Source organism: Balaenoptera ricei, chromosome 4 (assembly GCF_028023285.1).
Source record: "Balaenoptera ricei isolate mBalRic1 chromosome 4, mBalRic1.hap2, whole genome shotgun sequence".
Classification (NCBI taxonomy): Eukaryota; Metazoa; Chordata; class Mammalia; order Artiodactyla; family Balaenopteridae; genus Balaenoptera; species Balaenoptera ricei.
The window spans coordinates 75,252,663-75,278,587 of record NC_082642.1 but is presented as its reverse complement, the minus strand read 5'-3'; the positions used below and the strand labels follow the sequence as shown (position 1 = coordinate 75,278,587).

At 34.2% G+C, this 25,925-nt stretch overlaps 1 protein-coding gene across 6 annotated transcripts in view; it reads right to left on the bottom strand.

The window, feature by feature from the left end:
• Window positions 1-1,686: 1,686 nt before the first annotated feature.
• Window positions 1,687-25,925, bottom strand: part of FXR1 (FMR1 autosomal homolog 1) — a 56,448-nt gene continuing 32,209 nt past the window's right edge. For 2 of the 6 annotated variants that reach the window (XM_059920581.1, XM_059920579.1), the window contains 9 exons: window positions 24,697-24,775; window positions 20,944-21,053; window positions 16,296-16,382; window positions 14,899-15,106; window positions 9,020-9,223; window positions 7,387-7,587; window positions 6,595-6,675; window positions 2,865-2,956; window positions 1,687-2,118 (listed from right to left, as the gene is read on the bottom strand). In XM_059920581.1, coding sequence (XP_059776564.1) covers window positions 1,948-2,118; window positions 2,865-2,956; window positions 6,595-6,675; window positions 7,387-7,587; window positions 9,020-9,223; window positions 14,899-15,106; window positions 16,296-16,382; window positions 20,944-21,053; window positions 24,697-24,775 — 1,233 coding nt within the window. In that variant the 3' untranslated portion in view covers window positions 1,687-1,947. The remainder of the gene's footprint in view (window positions 2,119-2,864; window positions 2,957-6,594; window positions 6,676-7,386; window positions 7,588-9,019; window positions 9,224-14,898; window positions 15,107-16,295; window positions 16,383-20,943; window positions 21,054-24,696; window positions 24,776-25,925) is intronic. The other 4 variants (XM_059920583.1, XM_059920584.1, XM_059920582.1 and 1 more) reach the window with 4 other exon arrangements.

Sequence of the window (25,925 nt, the reverse complement as noted above, 5' to 3'; positions counted from 1 at the left end):
TTTACTGATTTGGGGATTAATGAAAATTCTTCTCATACCTTATAGTTAATTTGTAACTCTACTATTGAAGAGAAGAATAAAAAGGCCAACAATTTTACGTGTTTCTGACTTTGGTGGATTAAAAAAAAGACATTTGTGGGTAATTTTATTAGGATATGAAATTACTTGATATTATTATTCAATGTTCAAGGACTGCACTATTCACACTACACCTTAAAATTTTCAGTTATCAGGGTTTTAGGAAAAAGCATGTAATACCACATCTTTAACCTCAACAGTAATAAATTTCAGGACTAGGGTTTTATATACACTGACCTGGCAAATATTTTTAACTATAACCTGAATTGTCCTTCAGCCATAAATTAAAATCACTTAGCTTTTTTATGCACATAACAAATTAACACAAATTATGCACATAAAAAATACTTTTCAGATGCCAAGTGAAAGAGCTGTCTTTCTTCTTGCTCAGTAGTTTTTATATAATATTGTAGAGCAACTCCCATAAACCCACAATTACTTGATATCACCTTGCAACACACTTCGTGTAAGTTTGTATCTTCCTAATTAAGACATCTGGCTAAAATATTTACAAAAAATCCATTCATTAGTATGAGAACCTTTAAAATTATTTCCTTGAGAACCAAAAATCAAATTAGTGACATTCCTTATTTAAAAACTGCTCATTGTACTTCTTTAAAAAAATAACTTTAATAAAGAATCAAAGGCAAAAGTAAAATTCTGGATTTTACCCCAATGCCTTCCAAAAGTTGCCTATGATTAGAATTTTGTTACAAAGACTTTCCTAATATCAAATCTCTGATCAATACCCTAAACCATTCTATTCTAACACACTAAATTTTTTTAAGTACTAAGATTTCAGAGGATTCATTACAAAATGATAAACTGACCAGCTAATATTTTACTACTACTTATGAGCAAGTATAAATGCATCTTAAAAAGCAATCAGAATACTAGTCTAGGCCTTTAAGTAGGTCCAACTACTTTTCAACAGTTGGTATAAAAAGTAGAAAGTTAAAAATCAGCAAATGGAAGATCAAAGTTTATTTACTACCTGCATACAAAAACATATTGCACATCAAACAACCAAAATCCAAAAAAAAAAAAAAAGGGAAAAAAAGAAAGAAAAAAGGGGGAAAAAAGAAAAGGAAAAGATACTCTACTGAAGACTAACATGTAGTTTATACAGAATAAACCTTCTGGAAATTGATCTTTTCAGTAGTTCAGGTTATGTCTGAATGGACATGACTAATTCAGCTTAGTGTTTTAACTAAAGCTATGTTTGATTTTTTAAATACTGTACACTTTAATAAATAAACCAAACAAAGCCTCAATGTAGAACAGTCACTGCCAATATCACCCAGTATCCCTGCAGATGAGAATTTAACAAATGTATTCCAGTGGCCTGCAGATTTTCCTCTACATACAGCATTTTAAAAACACATTAAAACAGACCAGTTTCCAGACTAAACTAATGAAGAAATTACAATTCAGTGCAAAATATCGTAGACTGCATTTCACTCTAGTTTTCCTCAGGTGAAGAAGTGGTTGCATATTATTAAAAATGTAACAAAAGCAGCTAATGCTTTCATAAAGAATATTCCCTTAGGGATCCCACCCCCCACCCACCTCCCCCCATCTCTGCCATATTTTGAAAACAAAATAACATTTCCTATAGCCAGCAACTTTTTTTAATGTTACATATACTATTCTCAAGGCACATCTGATGATATATTTTATAACACAGTAGGTGTCAAAGTATGTTTAACATATGATTTCTTCAGGATCCCTCCCCTTTCTGAATTCCAAATGGAGGAACTGAAAGTGCGATGTAAAGACTGGCGATCCATGTTCTATCTTTGGCAAGCTTGTACAAGCACTATTGTAAAATGTAATGTAAAAGAACTGTAAACTAGGAACTTCTTCAGTTTATGAAACACCATTCAGGACTGCTGCTTCTTGAGTATTTTCTTCTTTTAAGGTATTAATCTTTTCTTCTCCTGGAGTACGCTGTAGCTTAGAAATTTCATCGCCAGAAGCACTAGTTGGGCCATTTATTGCCTTTTCTGAAGGACCATGCTCTTCAATCACATCTTTTGCCTGCCAAAGGGAGACAACTTTTTCAACTTCTTTATAAATGAAATCTATAGCTGAGGAGGAAAATAGCTACATAAACATTAATTAGCTAATAAATAATTTTAGTTTCACATACCACAATGGATCAAAGAATTAAAACATTCTTAAAATTCAAAACAAATACCAATGTACTCCACCTCTCTGGGGTTTTCAACTCTTTATCTCTAGTATCTAGCGGTGCATAAACCACAGGAAGAATCTGTACCTGTTTACTGAAAACTTGCACCTAATTTCATTTTAACCACTGGAAAGCTCACCATATAAAAGATATAAACATTAATACCCTAAGTAATGCAAATAACCACCTACTTACTCACCTTTTCTTTGGAACTCACATTTACATATCAAATCCCATAAAATATTTAAAAGAATTGAAACTTAAAGGTCTTTATCCACCACTGAGAAGAGGTATATTCAGCCTATTGCTCCCCAAATTAAGGCAACAGTCTCTATGCCCAGTACCTTTGGGCAGACTGAATTTTACAAATGCTATTTAGAGTTCTAAATGAAAAGTATCTCAGGCTCAAGCATGCATATTTTCAGTTACCTGGGGCCAAAAACAAAATCAAGAGTAGTATTTAACTAAAATATTACTGGTCTAACTGGGGAAACAAGTGATCATACAAGTAAGTTAAGAAGTGAAAATAAAACTAAACCATACCAAAAACAAAAATAAAAACACCAAAACCTACAGGTTAAATTCTCCTTACCATTTCTTTCTTGTTTTTAGCCAAAGTTTCCCTTGGGAGGTTTCTTTGTCTGCTCTGAGACTCAGCTCTAGAAATATAATCTGCAACTGTGACTGTTGAAGATGAGAAAAAAATTACAGGTGTTGAAAAAGTACTTCTAAAGTTTATTTATGGATAAAGAGTAATTTTACTTTTAAAATAAATTAATGGTGGGTTACCCAATTTCAAAATTTTCTTAAGCTGGGTACCACCTCCAACCAAAAACTAACCCTGAAAAATGTGCCTGTGGTTTAGTGCTGACTACAGAAGATTTCAAGCTGGAGAGCGAGGAAGCCTAGATTAAAGTCCTCTTCAACAAGAGTCCAGCCATTTGCTTCTGGTTAGTCTACAGTTGTGGGGTAAGTCTGACATAGAAATCCACAACCAAGAATAGGGAATGCAGCATTCTAAGCCCAGACAGTGTTTGCACTTATCAGTGGGGGAAAAAATGGGGCAAACTGGGTCAAATCGTGGTGTAGCATGCTTCAATTTGAAATTTTCATCAAAGATGTAAAAGATTTACTCAGAAATTAGTTGTTCTGGTTTTGTTTTTTTTTTAACATTTTTTTTTAAAGCACAGTAAGATATCCAAGTGTATTTTATGGTTCCTTTTTCACGTTTCACACTAGAAACCATTCTGAGTAATCTAAAAAAACTGCAAGCAAACTAAAGATGACAGAACACCAACCTAAAAATGTGGCCATTGATCATGGTGGGAAAAGGTCCACCATTAATTCAGTAACCACTCCCTTTCCCCATCTTGCCAATCTTTCAAGGGACTGACTGAAAAGGTATTTGTGTTTGCAATGGCAGTAGGGATACGGGGAAAAGACTAACCCAAAGGGGAAAAGACTAACCCAAACTAACACCCTACTGCCAACCCAATTGCAACAAACTACCTCTGGTCTGCTAGTACACTGGACTGGCCTCACTTTATACTGCAGAACTTTCTCTTCAAGGACTTACAACTTAGAATTCACTGATTTGAAGAAATATCAAAATAATCAGCCTCTTCCTTTCAAAGCATTTACTTTCCCTCAGAAACTGGTGAAGAAAAATCCCTGATTATGTGGAATATGGTGTACTTTAAATTATGGGAGCAAGTAAATTACGAAAAGAATTAAAACTCGGGTAAATTTAAAATTTAAAGTCACTACGTACGGGAAGAACTAGTCCATCAGGTTCAAATTATATGAAAATAAATCATTTTAATATAATAAAAAGCTGGACTGTATTTACAATTCATTTTTCTTAATCATGAATTAACATGCTGACACCTTTCTTTATAAGATCCAAGAACTTTCTAGAACTGTTAAAATGAATTTTTTTAAATCTCAAGGAAACAACTTAATTCAGAATACACATCTTTAGAAACACCGCTAACTAAAGATGTTTCATGTCTAAAACTGTCTCTTTTCCTCCAAATTATAAGAAACTCAGTGTGCTCATTTTGGAGCTTTATAAATGGTCATTTAAATTCACTGTAAATGAATTTATAAATACATTTAATAATAGTTTCCAAAATTGGGGAGAGGGATACTATCAAATCCACTTCATCATTATATCTACATACACAGAAGCAAAAGCATCCTAGGAAGTATTCTAGTTTGGAGAGCACCTTAATGAATTCATTCTGTTTCCATGGTCGAGCCCTCAGTGACACCTGGAAGAACTCAGCTACTTGGAAACCCTGATGCATAGACACACATACTACTAAATTTGAACACGTGACAATTCTTAGAACTCTTCATCCACTATGTACAGAGAATAGTATACTTTGATACAGTTTATCAATTAATTAATAGGCACTTAGCTGGAAAGGTAAAAATTTATCAGTGCCCCTCCCCTACCAAAGGGAGGTAAAACTAAAAATAACCTCAGTTAATTCAAAGAAAAACCTGTTTATAGCCAGTCTTTATAATACAAGACACTTAAAAGTTCAAAACAGATTAATAAGTATTTACAATATCTAGAAAAAAATTAAGGCAATTTGTGCAGCATAATTTGGACTCTAGAATTTAAGGGCTCCAAAGTTAATCCACTGGACACCAGTATACTGTCATACTTTTCTTAGTAAAGAATACTCACTGCTTAATTTATACCAAGGGCAACAAGAAATTCTGAGCAAATAAGAACAAATTAAATAATTGTTTATTTCAGAGAATGTTGACATTAACTTTGGATAGAAGCTGCCTTCGTAGAACTCCTTCCAGGGGCAAAGGAGAAAATGATGTGCTTTTTCCACCTATCCTATCTTGTGGGGGTGGGGGTGTGTGTGTGTGTGTGTGTGTTGGTTTGGGGGGCAGAGGGCACGCTGAGAAAGGCAATGAGTTCTAAAGAGGAAATCAGTACTTCCAAAGAACAGAGTAAAACAGGAATAAATGCAGTAAAGAACACAAATCATTGCGAAATTATTTAAAACTCTAAATTACTCAAGTTTCGATTAATACCATGCAGAAATCGCTTCCTCTTCTTTATCAAAGGCTTTTACGTTATTCCCTTTATGTCCTTTGACTTAGTAATGAACCACCATCCACCTAGTTAATAAATTATGTTGTAATTTATTCTATCTCAAGCCCATACTACTAATAGCTTAAATTTCCTTATTTATAAAGTACAGCCAAAAACGGTATGCACTGCTATGCCAGCTTCAAAAAACAAAATAAATACAATCTCTTCATCTAAAAGATATTTCTAACACTAAAGAGAGAGAAAAGAAGAGAAAACTAACATTTCCTGGAACCTTCTATTTTGACAATATTTAATTCCTTTTAAATTTACAACTATCTTTAGAACATGAACTTTCTTTTTCCCAAGAATGGAAATAATACCCTTAACCAGTTTTCCCAAATGTCTCTACAACCACTAAACTTAAAATTCTAAATAAAGATACTGGAATTTACATTCTTTATTTGGGGAAAACACAAGAATTTGCTTTGGAAAGAATGCAAAATTGATTAGTTTAAAAGGGGTTTATTTCTGGTGCACACAGTTTCTTCATTGTAAATATACATGTGATTCTCCGTACAAAGGAAATGGAATTATGTTCAAGATAGTATAGACACAGCAAACAAGTTTCTTTGAAGTTACTAAAAATTATATCTACTTAAATTAACATTCTAAAACTAAGTAAGTACTATTAATTTGAATAGTTAGTAGGTGTAAGGGAAAAGGCATCACACTACAATAAACAAAAACATAACATGCATTCCTCTTACTAGGAAAAAGACACTTTCAAGTATTTTTTTCATTTATACTTTTTTTTTAAACTGTGGGTATGAGAAACCCCACAAAAATGAGGTGCTGAACCCAGATATAGTAAGCAGGCACCATGCAAAAGCTGCCCAGTTTTGCCAATCAACCTCAATCACAATCTACAACATAGTTCCTGGGATGGCAGGCCCCAACTCAAGAATGCAGAATCTGCCAAGTGGACAAAATAGCGGTCTTCTCAACAGTATTTCCATGTAAAAAAATTGAGACACAACATTAGTTCAATTAGACGGGTTTACTACACATTTACGGTGTGAAGGAAGAATGCATTTTCTTAAGAGTAGTAGTCGTATTAGTTGAGTAAACAATTTATGCAATGCACATCTTGAATGTATATGCACAGGTGTACATGTAAGTATAATATATTTAGAAAGCAGACACATGACATTTTTTTTTCATGCTTGTAACCTGGTGTTGTCAACAGGTCCACGCAAGTTACCTGGCTGTCTATCTTCTGCCTGACCCCTGAAACGACGCCTGCGGCTACGATTGCGTCGCTGGGGTTTTTTTTCACTATCATCTGTAATTGCAAAGTTCACCATGAACTATTCTGACAAAAACAAAGCAAAAAACAAAGCAAAAAAAATAAAAAAACAAAAAACTTCTTTCCTTCAAAGATTTAAAGAAGGGGAAAGAACCTTTTAATTAAACAGGAAAGATAAAACAATACACATTACTCACAGGAAAAATACTTTTGTAGTTTGAAACATTCCTACTACATAAAAAATGGAATTATCATCCAGAAATTAAGAGGGTTTTAACTCTTGATTAAACTCTAAGACTTAATTTAAATTATCATCATTCAGGAATAAAGTTTTCCTTTTTTTACCAAAGTTAATGACATTTTAGCCCTCTGGAAATCAATGCCTACTCAGTATACACACCTTCATTAGTGTCATTTATAATAACATTTAAAGAGGCAAACTGAAAGCCCAAGTTTGGTTTAGAACAGTAAGAGTATTAAGTGCCTTGCAGTTTGAATATTTGTATTGTTTTAATGGCATCAAAGGGTACTTTAACAAACCCTCCCAGTTTCAAATTATTTGGCTATACAACTCTGAGAACTAGACATTTAAGACAGACACAAAGCCATCTACCTCGTCTGAAGTAAACACTAGGAAAAATTCAATTTGTGAATTGCATATGTTTGGGATTTTTTTTTTTTTAAAAAGCTTCATACATTAACAATATTATACAATAATATATACCTTTTCCCTAAGTGCTTACATACCTAGCCCATTTTCATTAACTGAAGCTGTATCAGATTCAGTCATCCCATCCATCAGAACAGCATCTTCATCAGTCCTTCGTCTACGAGACCGCCTACGACGGTTAGTACTGTGATGAGATTCGCTGGCATCAGTGTCTGCAGTCTGATCTGATTCTGTATTATCAAGTAAGCTGTATGGATTGCTGTCTGGATCTTTGAGCACTATATGCATGTCAGAGGCAAGAAATATTTGTTTAAGAGAGCTGCAGTTATTAGGAATATTCTGACCTATATTGAACTATATCAATTAATGATAAGAAACTTCAATTTCCCCCCGATAAAAATATACCCTCTCTGTCTTCAGATAAAATGTTTTCTGTATCACTATTTTACCTGAAAAACAACAAATATAAAAACCTTTAAATGGCAATGAAAAATTAAAACAGAAGATGGGCAGACAACTTGGCTTTCTACCATTTCTCTTTGACTTGTTTTGAAAACGTATTAGGAACTAGTATATTATTACATGCTACTTTTTACATTCACATTCCTAGCTAATCCTGCCCAGAGGCTAGAGAAATAAAAATGAAAACAAATATTCAGCTAATATGAATCAATTCCACAAAACAGCTTTTTGTCTCCATAACTGAGTTCAACGTGGTTGCTGCTTCTTTGTGCCAATGTTAATGAACTATTTCCAAATAATACTCAACACCTGCACTCCATGACATAATAGAACTCTCTTACTATGAACTGAAGCAAGCAAAACAAGTCTACACAAAAAAGCATACTAAAAAATTTGAAATTCTAACTGGTTATAGGAAAATGTGGAAATGAATGTTGACTAGTACTCCCATCTCCAGAAAGAAAGAGGGAAGGTGGAGTAAGGTGGGGTGAGGGTGGGAAAGGAAAGGTTTTAAGATATAATTTATAAGAAAAAAAAAATACCCATCTTACCTATGTGCATTTATTGCTTCCACCAATCAAATTATAGAAGAAATTCACCTAATCACGATTTTTCCTTTCTAAGTTTCCTTTGGTAACAGCTAGCAAGCTAGCATCTTTGCAAAAGACACTAAGTTTATCCATTAATCATAAACACTAGGTAAAGTACATTTACTTTGTAATTCAGCATACTATAATTTTACAAACCTTGGTAATAGTGAACAATGTACTAAAATATAAAAAACTATTTCCCTGGAAGTCTGTAAACTGAACTTAGGACTTGAAGAATATCACTAGAACTAGAGAGTACTTTAAAGTCCCGTAAAAAGTATGATTTGATCCAGCCTTTTTTTAAAATTTATTAAGAGTGGTTTTATTAAAAGTTGCCATACAATAATATGTTATGGTTGTATCCCTGATATAATCTAGTCCATGGATCCCTGACAATTCTCAATTCTCCCCCCAGCCCATTATACTAAGCAAGAACATTCTGAATATTCTAGCTAAACTTTCACTGAGAAACTCTATAGTGCTTTTCCTTATGTTGCTATGTGTATGTGTGTATATATATATATATATATTCTACTATTTTCCTCAGACAGTTAAAAGAGAAACTTCCAAAAATGAGTGGCTCTGGTAAATGAATTAACGTATATGAAATTATACTGTTTACCAAGAAAGGATTCTGACATAGTATATAAAAGACTACCAGAACTGATGGAAGATTTGCCACCACGTGGTCCACCACGACCTCGACCCCCTGAAACACTTCTGCCTCTTCCTCCTGGGCGTCTCCTGCTGTCACGCTGATGCCGGCTCTCTCGGTCATCTTCTCCCGCCAATGACCAATCACTCAGCTCGTCTTTACGCTCAGATTCAGTTTCAGATGGGTTAGACAGCTCAGAGTTTGTACCTTAGGAAAGAAGAAAACGTAAGCCAACTATATTTCTATTAAAGAAAAAAGTGAAATTTTTCAACATTTCCTGCTTATCATCGTTTAAATAACCCTACTGATTGGCTGCTCCAAAGAAAGAGAAATAAAAATGTTAATGAATTTGAAATTTATTAAGAAATAATTAAATGTTAATATTGTATACCAGTAATAAAGTATTTACCTAGTCAGATAGATTAAAAATTGAACTGTTTGGATGCGCAGAAACATAGCCAACAGAATTTTGCAGAAAACATACAAAACATTACACATATACAATATGAAAATGCACTTAATATAGGGAAATAATATTTTTTAAATTTTGCCCATTTTTAGGTTTTTAACAAATTGTTAGTATTGGGTTGGCCAAACAGTTCATTTGGTTTTAAGTAAAAATAAAAGACATTTTTCATTTTCACCAAGAATTTTATTGCACAGTGTATTCACTCACCAAGCGAACTGTTTGGCCAACCCAATATAATAAGAAATAACCACTATCCAATATTTAAAAGCAAATTTAATCATATTTAGAAGAATGAGTATTTTAACTGCATACTGTATTCTACCATTATTTCACTGATTCTAGGTGGCACCTTTTTTTCACATTTAACATCTCTGAAATAAGAATATTTCTTATAATTGATGGTCTCATGAACTGGGAGTGTATTTTTAGTAGCCCTACATAAAATTATGTTTTTCACACAATAATGTCTTAAGTTAGAAGAATACAGCGTTTGAAATCACTGAACAAATTTTAGGTTACTCTGAGAAAAGACAGCTTCAACCTGACAATCAATGGAGTTGAAGCCATTATCAGTGAGACAAAAACTTCAGCATGACTTTAAAAGTTTACAGACTTTTTCTAACATCCCAATGACCAAATTCAATAGTGACCTTTTAAAAATGCAAACACTGCAAAGATTCTATGAAAGCCTACAATATCATTATTATTATAACACAATTAATGGGTCAGATTTATATGACCCAATCACTATCATACTCATTCCCACTTCTATTCTTTGCTAGTTCTGGGATGGCATTTTTTCATCCTTTCCTCTTAGCACAGAGGTATCCTATGCTTTTCAAAAGTTCATTTTACACCTTTTTTTTTTTTTCCTGGCTGCATTAGGTCTTTGTTGCTGTGCGCGGGCTTTCTCTGGTTGCAGCGAGCGGGGACTACTCTTCATTGTAGTGCGCGGACTTCTCATTACAGTGGCTTCTCTTGTTGCGGAGCACAGGCTCTAGGCACGAGGGCTTCAGTAGTTGTGGCACGCGAGCTTCATTGCTCCACGGCACGTGGGATCTCTCCGGGCCAGGGCTCAAACCCATGTCCCCTGCATTGGCAGGCGGATTCTTAACCACTGCGCCACCAGGGAAGCCCATTTTACATCATTTTGCTTTTACAAAAGACCTACACAAATACCTGTTTTCGCTAGCCAAAAGAAATCAAAGAGGATTTCTGCTTTAGGGAAAAAAAAGGCACGAAGAGAAAATAGCCTTCAGCATTTGCTTTGCAGCAAGCCGTTACAGAGGCAGCAAGCACCCCAAACAGTGACAGCAGCACCCCCCAGCTCCTTCCTCAGGAACTAAACTCAGCATCAAGCCAACATAGTTTTGAACTGTGTCAGTGAGCATCTGTGCTTTATCTCACGTTATTTTGTGCATCTATTAGCAAGATGTGTCCTAAGGTAATTGCTTCTTCACTTTATGCCCTTTCAGCTTACAAAAGGTTTCACAGGAAAACTCTACTTTCTGATAGTGTGGGAAACCTATACATGCAAATCTATCTCCTTAAGAGCCCAGTTCAAGTAGCTTCCAACCAATTTAACTAAAAACTAAAAACAGACCTCTCCCCTTATTTCCTTAAAATTAATGTGTATCTATCATGAAGTATTGTCATGTATTGTTTTCTATTTTCTCCAATGTGGATATACTTCCCACTTGGTCTACAATATAATAAAGGGGAGAGCTCTGTCTTACACCTCTAAATGCCCCCAGAAGCCTAGCAACATGCATATCAATTTTCTCTTGAGATGTGAATTTGCTGCATGATTTTGAAGTTCTTATGCTGAACTCCCAAATAAGAAAGATAAACTAAAAATACACTATATTAACTCCATAGTCATTTAATGATAAAAGCAAAACACAAGAGCTCTTCAGATGCACAAAATGCTAAGTACTAAAGTACAGGGATTAAAACGTAAAGTTTAAAAACAAGCTTACCAACTTCCTTTCTCCTTTAAAAATAAGTCATCTATCCATCTTTTTTTCTCCATATGCCATTAAATATAGATGTAGCTAGTCATTATATAAGAATGGGTAAATCAGACATACATTTTAAGAAAAATATAGCAAGCTTCTAGTACTGACATTCGAATCTTTGTTAAGAAATGAGTCTCATAGTAGAGAATGAATCAAAACACTTATTTTTCCAAATGACAAAAAAGAACTTTGTTAACTGATGTCATGGTCTGGTGGAATAAGGGTAGTTTACCATTTCATGAGTAGCTAAAAAACAAAACAAAACAATCAAAAAAAACCTTGGAATGTATCAGAACTTTGGGATTTATTTACAAAGCTATATACCCTGCCTGAAAACATTACCAAGATTTGAAGTTAGATGAGTATCTCATTTTTTAACAGAAGTTCCTTTCGAATTATCTTTAGAAATACAGTGTAGTATTTAACTCAGTATCATAAGCAAAACAATTTTCTTAAGTTTAACCTAAATCTAATACTCAAGATAAGATACTCAAAGAGGGTGTCTAAATCATAGATAGATTTCAGTAGATAAAGACAGCTATTAAGGTCAAGAACAAAAAAAGCTAATGAACTGGCTAGTGTTCCACTTCCTTCATATTAAACATCTCTGAGATGGCATAAGAAACTCTGCAGATGTAATTAAGGTTAAGGATATTGAGGTGGGAGGATTATCCTAGATTATCCAGGTAAGGCCAAATTAATCACATGGATCTTTAAAAAGTAGAGAACCATTCTCAACTACAGAGAACCAGAGATGGCAGCATAAGGACTCTCTGTAATTACTGGCTTTATAAGACGGAGGAAGCGGGCAATAGGCCAAGGAACAGAGATTGTCTCTAGAAGCTGGAAGTGTCAAAGGAACAAATTTTTCCCTATAGCCTCCAAAAGGAAATACAGACATGCCAACACTTAGATTTTAGCCCAGTGACACTCATGTCAGATTTCTGACCTACAGAACTGTAAGATAATAGTATTGTAAAAGCCTCTGAAATTATGATTTGTTGCATAATCAACAGAAAACAAATACTCTGTTAAAATCATTGCAATCATTCCAATCTCAATATTGTAAAATATAAGTTCATGAATCCAAAAAGTCAGGGTGGGGGAAGGCTTTATAAATGATCCATGAAACCGATTCAATTTGTAATGGCTCCAACAAATAAAAAGACCTGTTTTTAACAGAATTTTAACTCAGATTTTCCCCTAAAACTTCTAAAATCACCTTATGAAGATGGTTCACATCCTTTTAAATGAACACGTATGCTGAACTTAATATTAACAAAGCCCCACATTTTATCAAATCCAACATTAGGTCATATTTTGTGTGCCATTTAAAGAAAATGCTGCCAATTAAAGTTGTAAGACACCATCCATTACAATGGATGTATATAACTTCAGAGACGTTAAATTCTTATACAGCTTATATATATATATATATTCACCACCTAAGAAACCTGCTATTAAGCGGACAAGAACATCTACAACCAAATTCAAATAATTTTTATTTCTCTGGAGCCCACTTTTAAGTTCAACAGCTATTTCAAGAAACACAATGTTACTAGTTTGCAAAGATTCAGAGGTAAGAGTGCCATCTACTGAACAATTTGCATAGCTTTCTTCAATCCAAATGATATTCCTCTACCATTCTCATTTAAATTTATTTCTACTGTCAACAAAAGCATTTTGCTGAAGAGTGACCTCTCGTTAATAAGTGGACTTCCCAGAGGCTTATAAAATTGTTCAATGAATTCGTCAACCAAAAAACCAAATCTGATTATTTGTACTAGTAATCTGTACCTCTAAAATCATTCAGTATGTACTTCATTTCTATTTAACTACTGATTGTCTTTTGTATTAAATGTGCTTTCAGGATTGTAATAGTTCTCAATTCTCAGTCCTTCACATACTGAACACAGTAACTGGAATTTTTCTTTTCAGGCTTCAATACAGGGTTAACTTTAAAGTAATGAAAAAAGGGAAGGAAAACTTGACCATCCAACTCTACAACAAATGAAAGACAGTACAAATCTAATATAACTCTGGCATCATTAGATGATCCTTTGGTCAAACATGAAATGTGGAAGTGGAATCTGCACACTGTAAAGCTTTCATGTATTTGTTTTCCCTAAATGCCTTCTACTCTGGAAAAGGCTTATGAAATTTTTTCCCAAAGCAGTTAGGATAAGCATAGTGGAGTAGAGAAGAGAGAAGAGAAGAGAGAAGGAAAGATAGAAGGGAAGAAAAAAATCAGGTCACTGCTAAGATCCAAGTCCAAATGCAGAAAAATGGAACAACTCCAAAGCTGAAGACAAACTGAGAAATTCAGGATTAGAGAATTGTTGACAATCACCATCCACTGGTCCCTTCCTACATAGGTTAAGCCCCATCCTCTCAGTGAAACACATTTTAGAAAAATGTTCATTTATAAAATGTTAACTAGGTTCTAACTTTTAAAGCCCTCATATTATTGAAATGCTGTATTTCACAAAATAATTCCAGATGTGAGATATTAATATTCAAAACTGCCAAATGAACCAATATAGTATATTTTAAAAACCAGTACAGATTTGCTATATGTAATCGTGGCACAGTGATTAGTGTATTTTTTCATTTTTACTTTTCCTAGAGGGTAGGCAAAAGATAAATCCTAGTAGTATCACCACCATCACTAGGTTTTTATTGGAAAATGTATACAATTGTACAAGGAAAATACCGGAGAAAACAAGTTGCATATATATTTATTCTAAATATTTAGAACAAACATGATCATGAGCTATAAACTTAACAAAAACATGTTTCATTTCATTACACACAAACCTTTTACTTGAACACTACAAACCTTTTACTGTCATTAATATAAAGCATGCTGTCACTATTAAAACATGTACCTCAGAACTATCTCCTGCCCTCAAAGCCAAGATAAAGTGATGAACTAAACAATAATTAGCAGGACTTCCCTGGTGGCACAGTGGTTAAGAATCCGCCTGCCAATGCAGGGACACGGGTACAAGCCCTGGTCCGGGAAGATCCCACATGCCGCGGAGCATCTAACCCCGCGCACCAAAACTACTGAGCCTGCGCTCTAGGGCCCGCGAGCCACAAGTAATGAGCCCATGTGCCACAACTACTGAAGCCCACACGCCTAGAGCCCATGCTCCGCAACAAGAAAAGCCACCGCAACGAGAAGCCCGCGCACCACAACAAAGAGCAGCCCCCGCTCGCTGCAACTAGAAAAAAGCCCACGCACAGCAATGAAGACCCAACACAGCCATTAATTAATTAATTAATTAATTTAATAAAAAATAAATCCTAAAAAAACCCAAAAACAATAATAAGCAAAATGTATTGGAGCACCAAAATTACTACCAAAAAAAAAAAAAAAATTTTTTTTTTACCATAACCGGAGGTGTAATTAGGGCCCCGACGACCTCTGCCTCTTCCACTATAAGACCTAGAACCTTGTACAGAAGAGACGGTACTTTCATCAGTGGCATATCCTTTCTCTTTTTCAGGCCCTCTGGTGGAAGAAGGTCTGAAACCCATACCAATCTGTCGTAGCTGTTCATCAATCTGCAGGCGTTCCATTCTTAGCTGTTCTACTTCCTATAACCAAAACAAAAAAGGATAAATCTTACATGTACTTTTTTGTCTTCTTAAAGGCCAAAGCTTGAGCTATACTCCAGTCCTACGAATGAAAAAAGCTGTGATCTTGGGCAGTTATTCAGCAAAGTATAACTGTATTCCTAATGAACACAATTTACAAGGTCATTTGCTAATTCAATTCACCAAGCATTTACTAAATGCCTTAGCATCATGTGCCAACCATGCTAAGTGCTACAGGTATTCAAAATAAAAAGACAATGACTCTTCTCCTTCAAGGGAATGTTTACACACAAGCATTAGAATAACCTAGGGGATGTTCAACAGACAAGTGCTGAAATAACCTATTTAAACAGCTAATAATTACACAAAATTACCAGATCTAGCCTTCAAGGAGTAAAAACTCTGCTAAATGAGGTAAGGTACCATTTATGACAGGTACTATTAATAACCTACTTTCCTATCAAAATAATGACACTTGAGTTCTGACCTAGATGAACTGGCAGACTTGGTCATTCAGAGAATGAGGCCATTACAGGATGTGAAGGTAAGGTGTCTAGAGAAAGCTGTTGGCTAAAAGGCAGTAGAGTATTGGAAAGATGAGTTTTAAAAAAAAGAATGACATTATCAGGGGTGCTTTCAAAATATTAAAACAGCAGCCAATGATATGAGTGACTAAAAGGAAAACATAACTAGAGACAGAGCAGTTGAGATACTATAAACAAGAAAAAAACAGCAGGAATAAGAAGAGTAGAAAATGACAATCCAACTTATAGGGAATTTCTTTTCTAAAACCTTTTCCCTTTATTCATCAACCCAGACAGACTATATTAAAAACAATGGTTAAGAATTATCAACTGATATCTATGGGGGTAGTACATGTGATTCAGAGAATATCAGTTACCAAGAAAGCCCACCTTCATTCCTGGTTCTGTGTCCTATCTGCATCAAACACAACAGTGACCATGTCTTAAACAGTATGGAAAGAAATGTAAAAGTACAGAGGGAAAGAGAAAAAATGTACATGAGGCCAATCATTTTACTACAGCAAAAAACTTTTAATATTCTCACGCAGAAAGAAAGGGCAAATATGAAGCTGAATTAACAAAAATATTTAAAGACTTAAAATTTACTACAAATATAAAATTAAAGTTTAATGTGTAGAGCAACATGATATGAACACTATACAAACCTTTAGATAAGCAATATGATACTCTAAAAGAACTTGCACATTTCCAATGCTTTCTTTAGTGCCAACAAATACAAATGGAACCATCCCCTGTAAGAAAACACAACATCCTCAGTATTTAATATTTATGTTTTCTAATTTCTAATTCAATCTAATCTTTTAAGTATATAAACCAACTTTTAAAGAAATTTTCCATCAAACTGGCATGAATTTTCAGACTAGATATATCACTTCAGTAGTGCTTTCCTTAAAAACATAATAAAACCCATTAGCCAGGTTATCCCTATAATATGTGCTCAGATAGCAAAACTTTCAACATGTGTGTAATGGAAGGAGTACTTCGTGACCATTAATAGAATTACCATCTACAGACTCTCAATATTCACGCAATGTAAAGAAATTACTGATATGGGCAAGTAGTCACCAGTTATTAAAGCAAATGAAAGGATTAACCCAGATCTGGTTTACTTAGCTGAATTTCAAAAGAGGAAGGTTTAAAAAAGTGAGGAGGAGGAGAATATGATGATGATTTTTTTTTCCTTTAAAGAAGTAAACTTACAGCTTCCTACTGGCTAAGGGCAATGAACAGATCCTAAGTAAACTCACCCAATCACAGTGTCTTTCCTCATTTTCTTGATTTTACAGAATAGTTCCTAACAGTTATCTAAACAAACTGGCTTAACTTTGGATTCTAAATATGGAATTAAGTGTGGCTTAACTTTTTATTCTACGTAAGAAACTACTATGTGACTTATTTTCAAAATAATTTTTTTAAAATTTAATTGAATTTTAGTATGGGAGATCAAAAAGAAGAAATGCACCAGGACAGTTGCTAAGGCTACAGTACAGAGCACAGCTATCATGGAGCTTAAAGCTATAGTGACTATAAGGAAGTAATTACAACTAGGAAGGCATGAAACAAGGGACTCTAACTTAAGCTTATTAGGAAGTGAGAAAGTCTTGACAGTGTCCTCAAAAATTCACATGCAGAAAACAGAGGATACAAAGTGAATAAAATACAGGGGAGGGGAAGAAAAGAGATCTAAAAAGTTTTAATCACATACTGTATTTCTGGGACTATATTATTTACGTTCATTATTTAATGTTCATTAAAAATTCACTTTAAGAAATATCCCAATTCTACAGCTGAGAAAACAATTTGCTCACCAGCCAATTTCATATCCAGTTACTTAATTCCAAATAACATCCACTTGTTAACTGCCAGAATCTATGCTAAGGAATAGGATAAAGTCCCTGTTCTAAAGGTAATCATAATCTCAGAAAAGATAATAAACCTTCCGATAATCATCTCATTGTACAGCATTAGTGACATGAATTTAAAAAGCACAGGAATATTAGGTAGAATGTGAATTATGCCATCCCAGATGTGGAAATTTAGGGGAATTCATAAGAATATTATTGTCATTTAAAGTCAATATTAAAAATAAATAAGACTTTTACAAAGTAGATAAAAAAGGTAAAGTCTTTCCAAACAGCTGATCTGCAAGGATTAAGAGAAACAGAATGCCTTGACCCCCAACTGGAGATAGTAACCAATAGTTACCTCCAAAGAAAAGGAGCAGTAAAAAGGCATCCTTAACTGCACGTATTTTACAGACTATTTTAATAGGTATTATAAACCATTAAAAAAAAAAAAAACTGGAGTAAAGAGTAAATGATTATTACTGAATATATGAGTTTACATCTAAGTTATTTCAGTGAAATTTCTAGATTTAAAAATATTTTTTAAACTGATTATTTACAGTTAATAGGTGACATTGAGACAAACTAGCACTCAGAAGAAAATAAAGCTGATCCTGCTCCTGATAACATTACACCCCAAAAAAAAAACAAAAAAAAAACTGGAGGGAAAAAACTAGAAATGCACTTCTGAACAATCTATGACCTGCCAAACATGACACAAAATTGCAGAAGTCAGGAGGCAAAAATATTTGCCACATACATAAAAAGACTACCTTACTCAAAATGTAAAAGCTTACACACTTCAGGAATAAAAAATGACAAAAAATATGCAAAGGACAATCTGTTTATAGAAAATGTCTTTCAAGCAAAGGGAAAGATAACATGTACATCTTCTGGAATGGCACTAATTAAACTGTGATAAAACTCAGTCTTGGCAAATATGTGGAAAACAGACATTTTCTATACTGGTGGAGGAATGTGTGGGAAAACTAACAAGAGCTAAAAATTTAAATGCCATATACCCTTTGATCTAACAAATGCACTTCCAGGAATTTACCATTCAGTCACAAGGGATCTTTGTTGCAACATTATTTTTAAGAGCAGAAGACACAAAAAGGCAACCTGACAAGTCTAAAATCTATGAGACATGATGGAAGAGAAAGACATGGACAGGACATAAATATAATTTATTTTTTACACCATACCTTTCTGTGCTATTCTAACCTTTACATAAACCGTGTTTCTTTTACAAGTAAAAACTCAAATCTAATCTTAAAAAACCTTAATTAACTGACTTCAAATATTTACCAGGTGCCTACTCTATACAGTTCATTATGCTAGGGAAGAAGGGAGAATATGAGAATTTGATTTCTTGACTTCAAGGAGCTCCGTAACCTGGTTTGGAGACATAAGATAAACCAGAAAACAAAATTTAAGACTTAAAGAAAATCATTAAATACACAATTATATAGACAATAAAAGCTACGGTATACAGGTGGAAAGGTCGTATCGGGCTAGAGATGAGTCACCAAAGACTTCAGAGTAAACAAGTTATAAACTGAGTCTCCAGGGGATTTAGACAGCTTTTTTTTTCCTTTCTTTTTGGCCATGACACACAGCTTGCGAGATCTTAGTTCCCCAACCAGGGATTGAACCCAGGCCCACAGCAGTGAAGGTGCAGAGTCCTAAACACTGGACCGCCAGGGAATGCCCCTAGACAGCTTAAATTGTGAAATGGTGGCCCCAAATAAGCCAATATCAACCTTCAGATTTGTTTCCACATGCAATGTTTTGAAAATTGAAAAATTTTGTGTACTGTTTAGGTTTCCAGCTTTTCTTTAAAATATGGGAAGAAACAGCAACACATAATACATGCATTCCTACACAGCAACCAGATTAAACGTGAGAAGCACATTTCTTTCCTCCCTTTCCTATCTTGTATATCCCAACTTGCTTCGTAATTTACATAATGTGCTTGGTATCTTTTAGCATTTAAATTTCTTAACTCTGGCACAGAAATGGAGGTAACAATGACCAAAACTACAAACAAAGGAAAGTACAATAACTTCTTAATTTATGAAGGAGGGCCTAGAAGAATTAGCTTGCAACAAGATGGTAAATACTGGAAAGCAACTGGGAATAAGTCAAGCTAAGGGAAGACTTAGATATTAATATCAAGCTAAGAAATTTATAATTGAGTCATTAATGACCTTGCCCAGTAAACACCTTGATCTTCAGATCAATTTTAGGCAGTGGTTGTATGCCAAATGGATCACCATTATTTTATATATTAAGTATAAATGGGGACAGTGCCAATTATTAACAGTGTGACACCCTCGATTTTAATCCTCATCTTAAATTCAAGAAAAAATGGGATTCCCCCCCCCCATTTGGGGCATGGTGCTTGCTTAAGAATAAGTTAAAATTACTTGAGGTTCACAGTAGTTTTTGAAGTAGTGTAGGATGAAATCAATCCACAAGTACTCATTTGTATAATAGTAAATCATTTCTTTTCTCTCATTTGTTTTTAAGTGTGTATTTACCTCCACATTCTAACTAATTAAAAGGAATAAAGGAAATGGTATCTTTCATAGGCATCTTTACAACATCGAATACCAGCTGTGAGGCTATTTATGAGCCAAAGTCTACAATTTTCTCTGTGTCTCTCTCTTTTTTTTTTTTTTGAAAAAAACTTACTCTGTCCGATAGGCAAACAAACTCTCTAGTTAGCTATCATGCAAAACTGAGGAAGCTGTGAATGTACTGCTTTCTGGGAGATAATTTGGGGGAAAATCCTTGCCTTATGTTCAGACATGCAACTTATACAGAGTTGACCACTGGAGCCACAAAGATGAGAGATGCTTACAGTGGTGGATGAGAAGGAAAAAAACAGCACTGTGGACAAGACATCAACATGTAAGAAAAAGACTGAAAAAGAAATTTCAGAAAGTTGGCATCAGAATTACTAGCAACATAAAGCTTAAAGACTTCAATTAAAAAATGGTTAGGGCTTACAAATTCTAAAAAAAAAAGGTCAAGAAGTGTTACTTATCAAGAATTCCTTCACAGCTGACTGTTTTGTTTAGAATATCAAATTCTTTACACTCTAAGTACAAAAAAAAGAACTGTTAGGATTATCAGTCTTTTTTTTTTTTTTTTTTTCCCCAAAAATTGGCTTTTTTACTGACATACTGAGAAACCAACCAAGAGCCCAAGGCCAACAACTGAAAGATGACTTGTTTTCTAAGTGTGTTAAGCAACATTATAAGGAACAGAACTTTTTAAAAAAGAAAAATCTGCTGCAAAGCATAAGCAGTTCACCGGATATAACTTTCCTAAAACAATTTTCAAAATATAAAAAATAGTACTGTAAGTCAACCAGAAAACGAATGGGGGGCGGGGGGGAGGGAGACACACAACACAGGCAAATTATGTTTTAAATACTTACATCTTCTCTAGGTAGTTTATTTTCATTGTCTCCTTCAATTCTCACCCGAACCACACCAGATTTGTCTACTATTTCTTGAATAACTTTGCCATTCTTCCCAATTACTTTTCCTTTAATAAGAGAAAACATATATAATGGTAAGTTAAAAACCAACACTGCTTATCATTTCAACACCAGCCCAAATAATTTGACTTACTATCAAATTATAAAAACCAAGCAAAACTTCATCTTCTTACTCTCAATTAACTCACCCTAAAGACCACTGAGGAACTTTATCCTTGGTATGAAACCTCCTTCTCTTCGGTACGCCTAAGGCAACTACTATTAACTGAGATTGACAGTGCCACTCACATGTAAGCCATTTTCAATGTCTAAATATTTTTTAATATGTTCTATATCATTTTTCTATTTTTAAAATATCAAGTCCAACCCATTTATTTCAAAAACTTAGATATATAAATGAAGGCAAAAAGAAAACTTTTATTTTGGCATTAAACACATCAATTTGTTTACATTTATGACATATTACATATATTATTATTCAAACAACTAACAAAGTCATCAATCTGGCTTTTATTTTCAAGTTCCTATTTGTTCAAAAGACACCTGTGACTTCAAGATTCTTTTAAAATGAATATTCTCTTCACCAAAATAAAATGTTGACATTTAACAAGTATTACATTTTACACCTGTAAGTTTTTAAAGTACTGCAGAACTGTACAACTACACACAACATGTATATAGTCTGCTGTCTTCCTAGATATGAAATACTGTAAAATGACATAAAATTCAAATTATTTACCTTCTCCACACTTAACTTGTAAGTCTGTCACATAGCAGTTATTGAGTATCCAATAATTAGAGGAGAAACTAAAAGGAGGACACGAAGATGCTCTTCCCCTTAGGAACTCACTTGTTATAAAGCTAACATACACCCATAAAGTAACAAAGCAATACTGGGTAGTGTTACCTGGTAACAGAAGTAAATGTTCAAGTAACTATCAGTAGATGGAATAGATGTATCCTAAGTTAACAGCAACATCTTATTTGTTAAGTCCAAATCCTCAATTAATTAAAATTTCATACTATATCAGCAATCTATTTCCACAATAAATTAATTTTGGTTGTAAGAGGTTAAAATGTAAGTTTCTCCTATTGCATGCTTGAGAGAACAGTTCCCAATAAAGAATAAATAAGGGGGGAAGGAGATAAATAAGGAAACAATGGCAACAATAAGCCGGTCAATACAGCAGACACTATTATAGGATTTTCAAACCTCCTTGCCCAATACCCCTAAGTTTAAAAGCAGCAGCAATTGAACAGGTAAAAAGAAAAAACAAAGGAGTAGGACAGGGAAGTCACATGATGTATGTCTTCTCTGAGCAGCCCTAGCAGCAGCATATAAAAGCAACCTTCATGTTAACACAGTGAAGCTCAAGCAGCAACTCCATCCTTGACCCTGCTAAAAATAAGCAAATATCTTTTCGAAAAAACAGATTGATACATCATACCCCCTCCCCCAAATCTTTACCCCTTCCTTCTTGTGAACTATACCAGTGCTGAGTGAATATCCATCACCCTTCTGGGGTCTGTGGCAAGGACCTACCTGCAAGTTTTATTTAGTCCCACCAGAGACCGTCAGTATTTTAACTGATCATTTCCACAGTTTAAATTCCAAAGCATATTGACAAACTGAAGCAGACCTGTAGCATAATGAGCACTGAGCATAAATGCTGAAGGGACAGAGTAGAGAAGTGATTAAGGAAGGCTTCCAAGAGGTGAAAAGTTTCAATTAATTTTCAAATCAATGTTCATGTAATACTTTTGATTTGGGAAGGATGGGAATGGTCAACAAGTCTAGAACCCTTGGAACCTGAACATGTGCGGGAATCCTCTCTGAAACTTACCTACCAAGTAGTCCTCATTCCCATTTACGTCTCAGTCCTCTTTTTTTTCTTTCACTTGGACTAAGAATGTACTATTTTTCAAAACACTGCTTCACCCAGAAAACATTTTGGAGGAAGATGTAGTACTACTATTATACACACCAACCAACTGAAGTCTTTACTTCTGAGTATTTCACCAATGCATAATAGTTGCTAATATTTATTTTCTAAACAGTAAACAAATAACCCAAATCACCAAAGCCAACCAAGCCAGGGTGGAGGAAAAAAAGAGACATGACAGGTACTCACATCACTGCACAGATAAACAAATAAAGAGAAAAATCTGAGAGCTACAAATACATCCAATTTCCTTATTTCTGAAATATCAGGAATTTTTACTTAAAATTAACACTACCACGAATTCTACAAGACCAAGGCTATCTTCTATAGAATTGTTGGGCTGGAAAGAACCCTGACTCCCTTGGACACACTCACCTCCAAATCATTTTTACAAGTGAAGAAATCTTAAGTTAAATTATGTTCTGTAAAAGCAGCAACCAAAATGTTAGTACTGATAGCTGTCAATAATAGAGTATTATATAAACAACAAAGGGGATCATTTTCAAAAGCAGCTTTCTTGTCAAAGGCAATTTCATTAGGCAACAATAAACATTTGGTAACTTTTTGTATCTTAACATTTATTAAAATTATGTACAATTCCTGAGACTTACATTTAATTTTAACCTCTCAACTCATAATCTCCAGCAATTCAGTGTACAGTGAACAGTGGTTTCTAAGAACAGATTAAGTGGAGCTTACTTAACGGGTAGTATATCATACCCATCCAAACGTTTGGGCAGAAGTGAAAAGATTTTTATACAGTTGAACACCATGAAACTGTCCAAATTCTTGTGTTGTACACTATTATCCCAAGTGCACTACTTGTTACTGGCCAAAACAAACATCTTTTTTAATAGTGGAAGTGTTTTTTTTTTTTAATTTTCATCTACTAATGTTTTACAGAATTTGACAAGTAAAACATGTATAGAATCTTCCTATAGGCGTAACGATATATAAATGGAGCCCAAGGGGCTCTAACTATTTCATTAAGGTCAAAAAACTAATGAGATTCAATAGATGACAAAAAAAAATCATAAAAAACCATTCCCCTAGTAAATTTTGCTACATCATGTTGATGCTTTATTTATGCTGAACTTTTAGGATAATCACTAAGTATTTAACATGTGACCAAAGCTTCTCCCATATGTCTCAAACAGCATTTTAAAGGACAGACAGCACAGATGTAGAGGATATTAATAACAAAGCTGTTAAACAACTAATCCCAAACTATAATGCTGATTTAACTGCACCTTCAAATTCAAAAATTGTCACTTAACTTATAACCCATGGGCGCAGCAGTTTTCACTGAGTGTCAAAAACTTAATAGTGAAACCTCCCCTCATATCATCATCACCATCCTTCTCTCCTGCCTATGACTTCTTAAACTTTAGTCTATGCCTTTGCAACAACTATTACTTAACTTGAGGCCTACTGTGTAGAAGTTTATTACCCTATTGTTAGTCCACTCTTACTTTTTCTTCTACATTAAACAAAAAAAAATTACCACAAATACCTTCTCAAAAAGTACTATGACAATTTTGATGGATATATGAATGATAAAGACATCAAGCAAATGAAAATATTAAGAGGCCAAAGGATGAAAAGGCTTAAGAAAAACTATGACAAACTGTTATAAAAAAAATACTCTACATAACTTTAAGATATCAGAAAATGCTAATTTTCAATTAAGTCACTGTATGTAATTCAATAACATTTAACTTATTTAACATTTAGTAGAAGTACTTACCAACAAGATTCCTAGGAACCTGAATAAAATCCTCCACAAATTCCAAAAAACCTCTAGCCTTTTTTACAGCATCAGCACTCTGGTTGGGAGAAAGGGGAAACAAACATGAAATTCAACCTTGAAGAAACCCACAATCTACAAAAAAAATAAAATAAGAAAAACTGAATTATTATGCTCTAGTACAAGATTCTGCTCAGACCACCAGAGTGACATTTCAAGTCAAGTAATGCATGAAGTACTTTTCCAAAAAAAGTCACAGTAATCATTAAACAGCTAGGAAAGAGTCTTTTACAACCAAAATGTTAGACATCTCTAAGGTCCCTTTTAAGCTCCTGAGAAAATTAACAAGAGAGTTTAACTTACTTACATTAGCCAAATTTTAACCCAATCCTAAATACATCTGGCCCACACTCCTATGCTGAATTCTCCAGGTGAGTGTTAAAAAAAAAAATTGTTCATGTTGTCTGTACTATCTGCATTGTTTTTTCATTCTCAACATAAGAAATGATTTAAAAGGCTGTTTCTGCAGATGCATTTAAAAAAAATTACCTACTGATAACATCATTAAAATTCCTAATCGCTAATGGTTATGATTTTAAAAGACTAGAAGATGGGGGGGGGGGGTGTCTTCTCCAAAAGGAATTCATAGTTCTAGTAACAGTTAACTTCCACTTCTAATGTTTGTCCTCTAATAACCATAGGTCAAGTATATTGTGTGCTCACTGTATTATACACAGCAAAAATTTTAAAACCGTATTTAATCCTCATAAACTGTAAGGTAAGCACTATTATTATTCTCATTTTACAATTCGGAAGATTATGCAGGGAAGCTGAGTAACTTTCTCCAAGCCCTCTCAAAGTGGTAGATACAGAATTCCAATTCAGGCAGTATGGCTCCAAAGCCTTTCATCTTAATTACTTTGTTATATGGCCCACTTCTAACAGTTTCGGAAGTAAAAATCAGGCCTCTAATAAGATTTACTATATGACTCAAATGAAAAGTCAAGACTTGAAATTATCACCCCCAAAAAACTCATTTACTCTAATGTGAAGGATGGTCTCAATGAAGAAAAGTCTGATTTATTTTTCAGATTATTTTCCTGTCCACACAGATGTCACAATTAACCAGTGACAAAATATTATTCAAATTCAAGTTCTACAAAAGCTATTCTAGGGCTTCCCTGGTGGCGCAGTGGTTGAGAATCTGCCTGCCAATGCAGGGGACACGG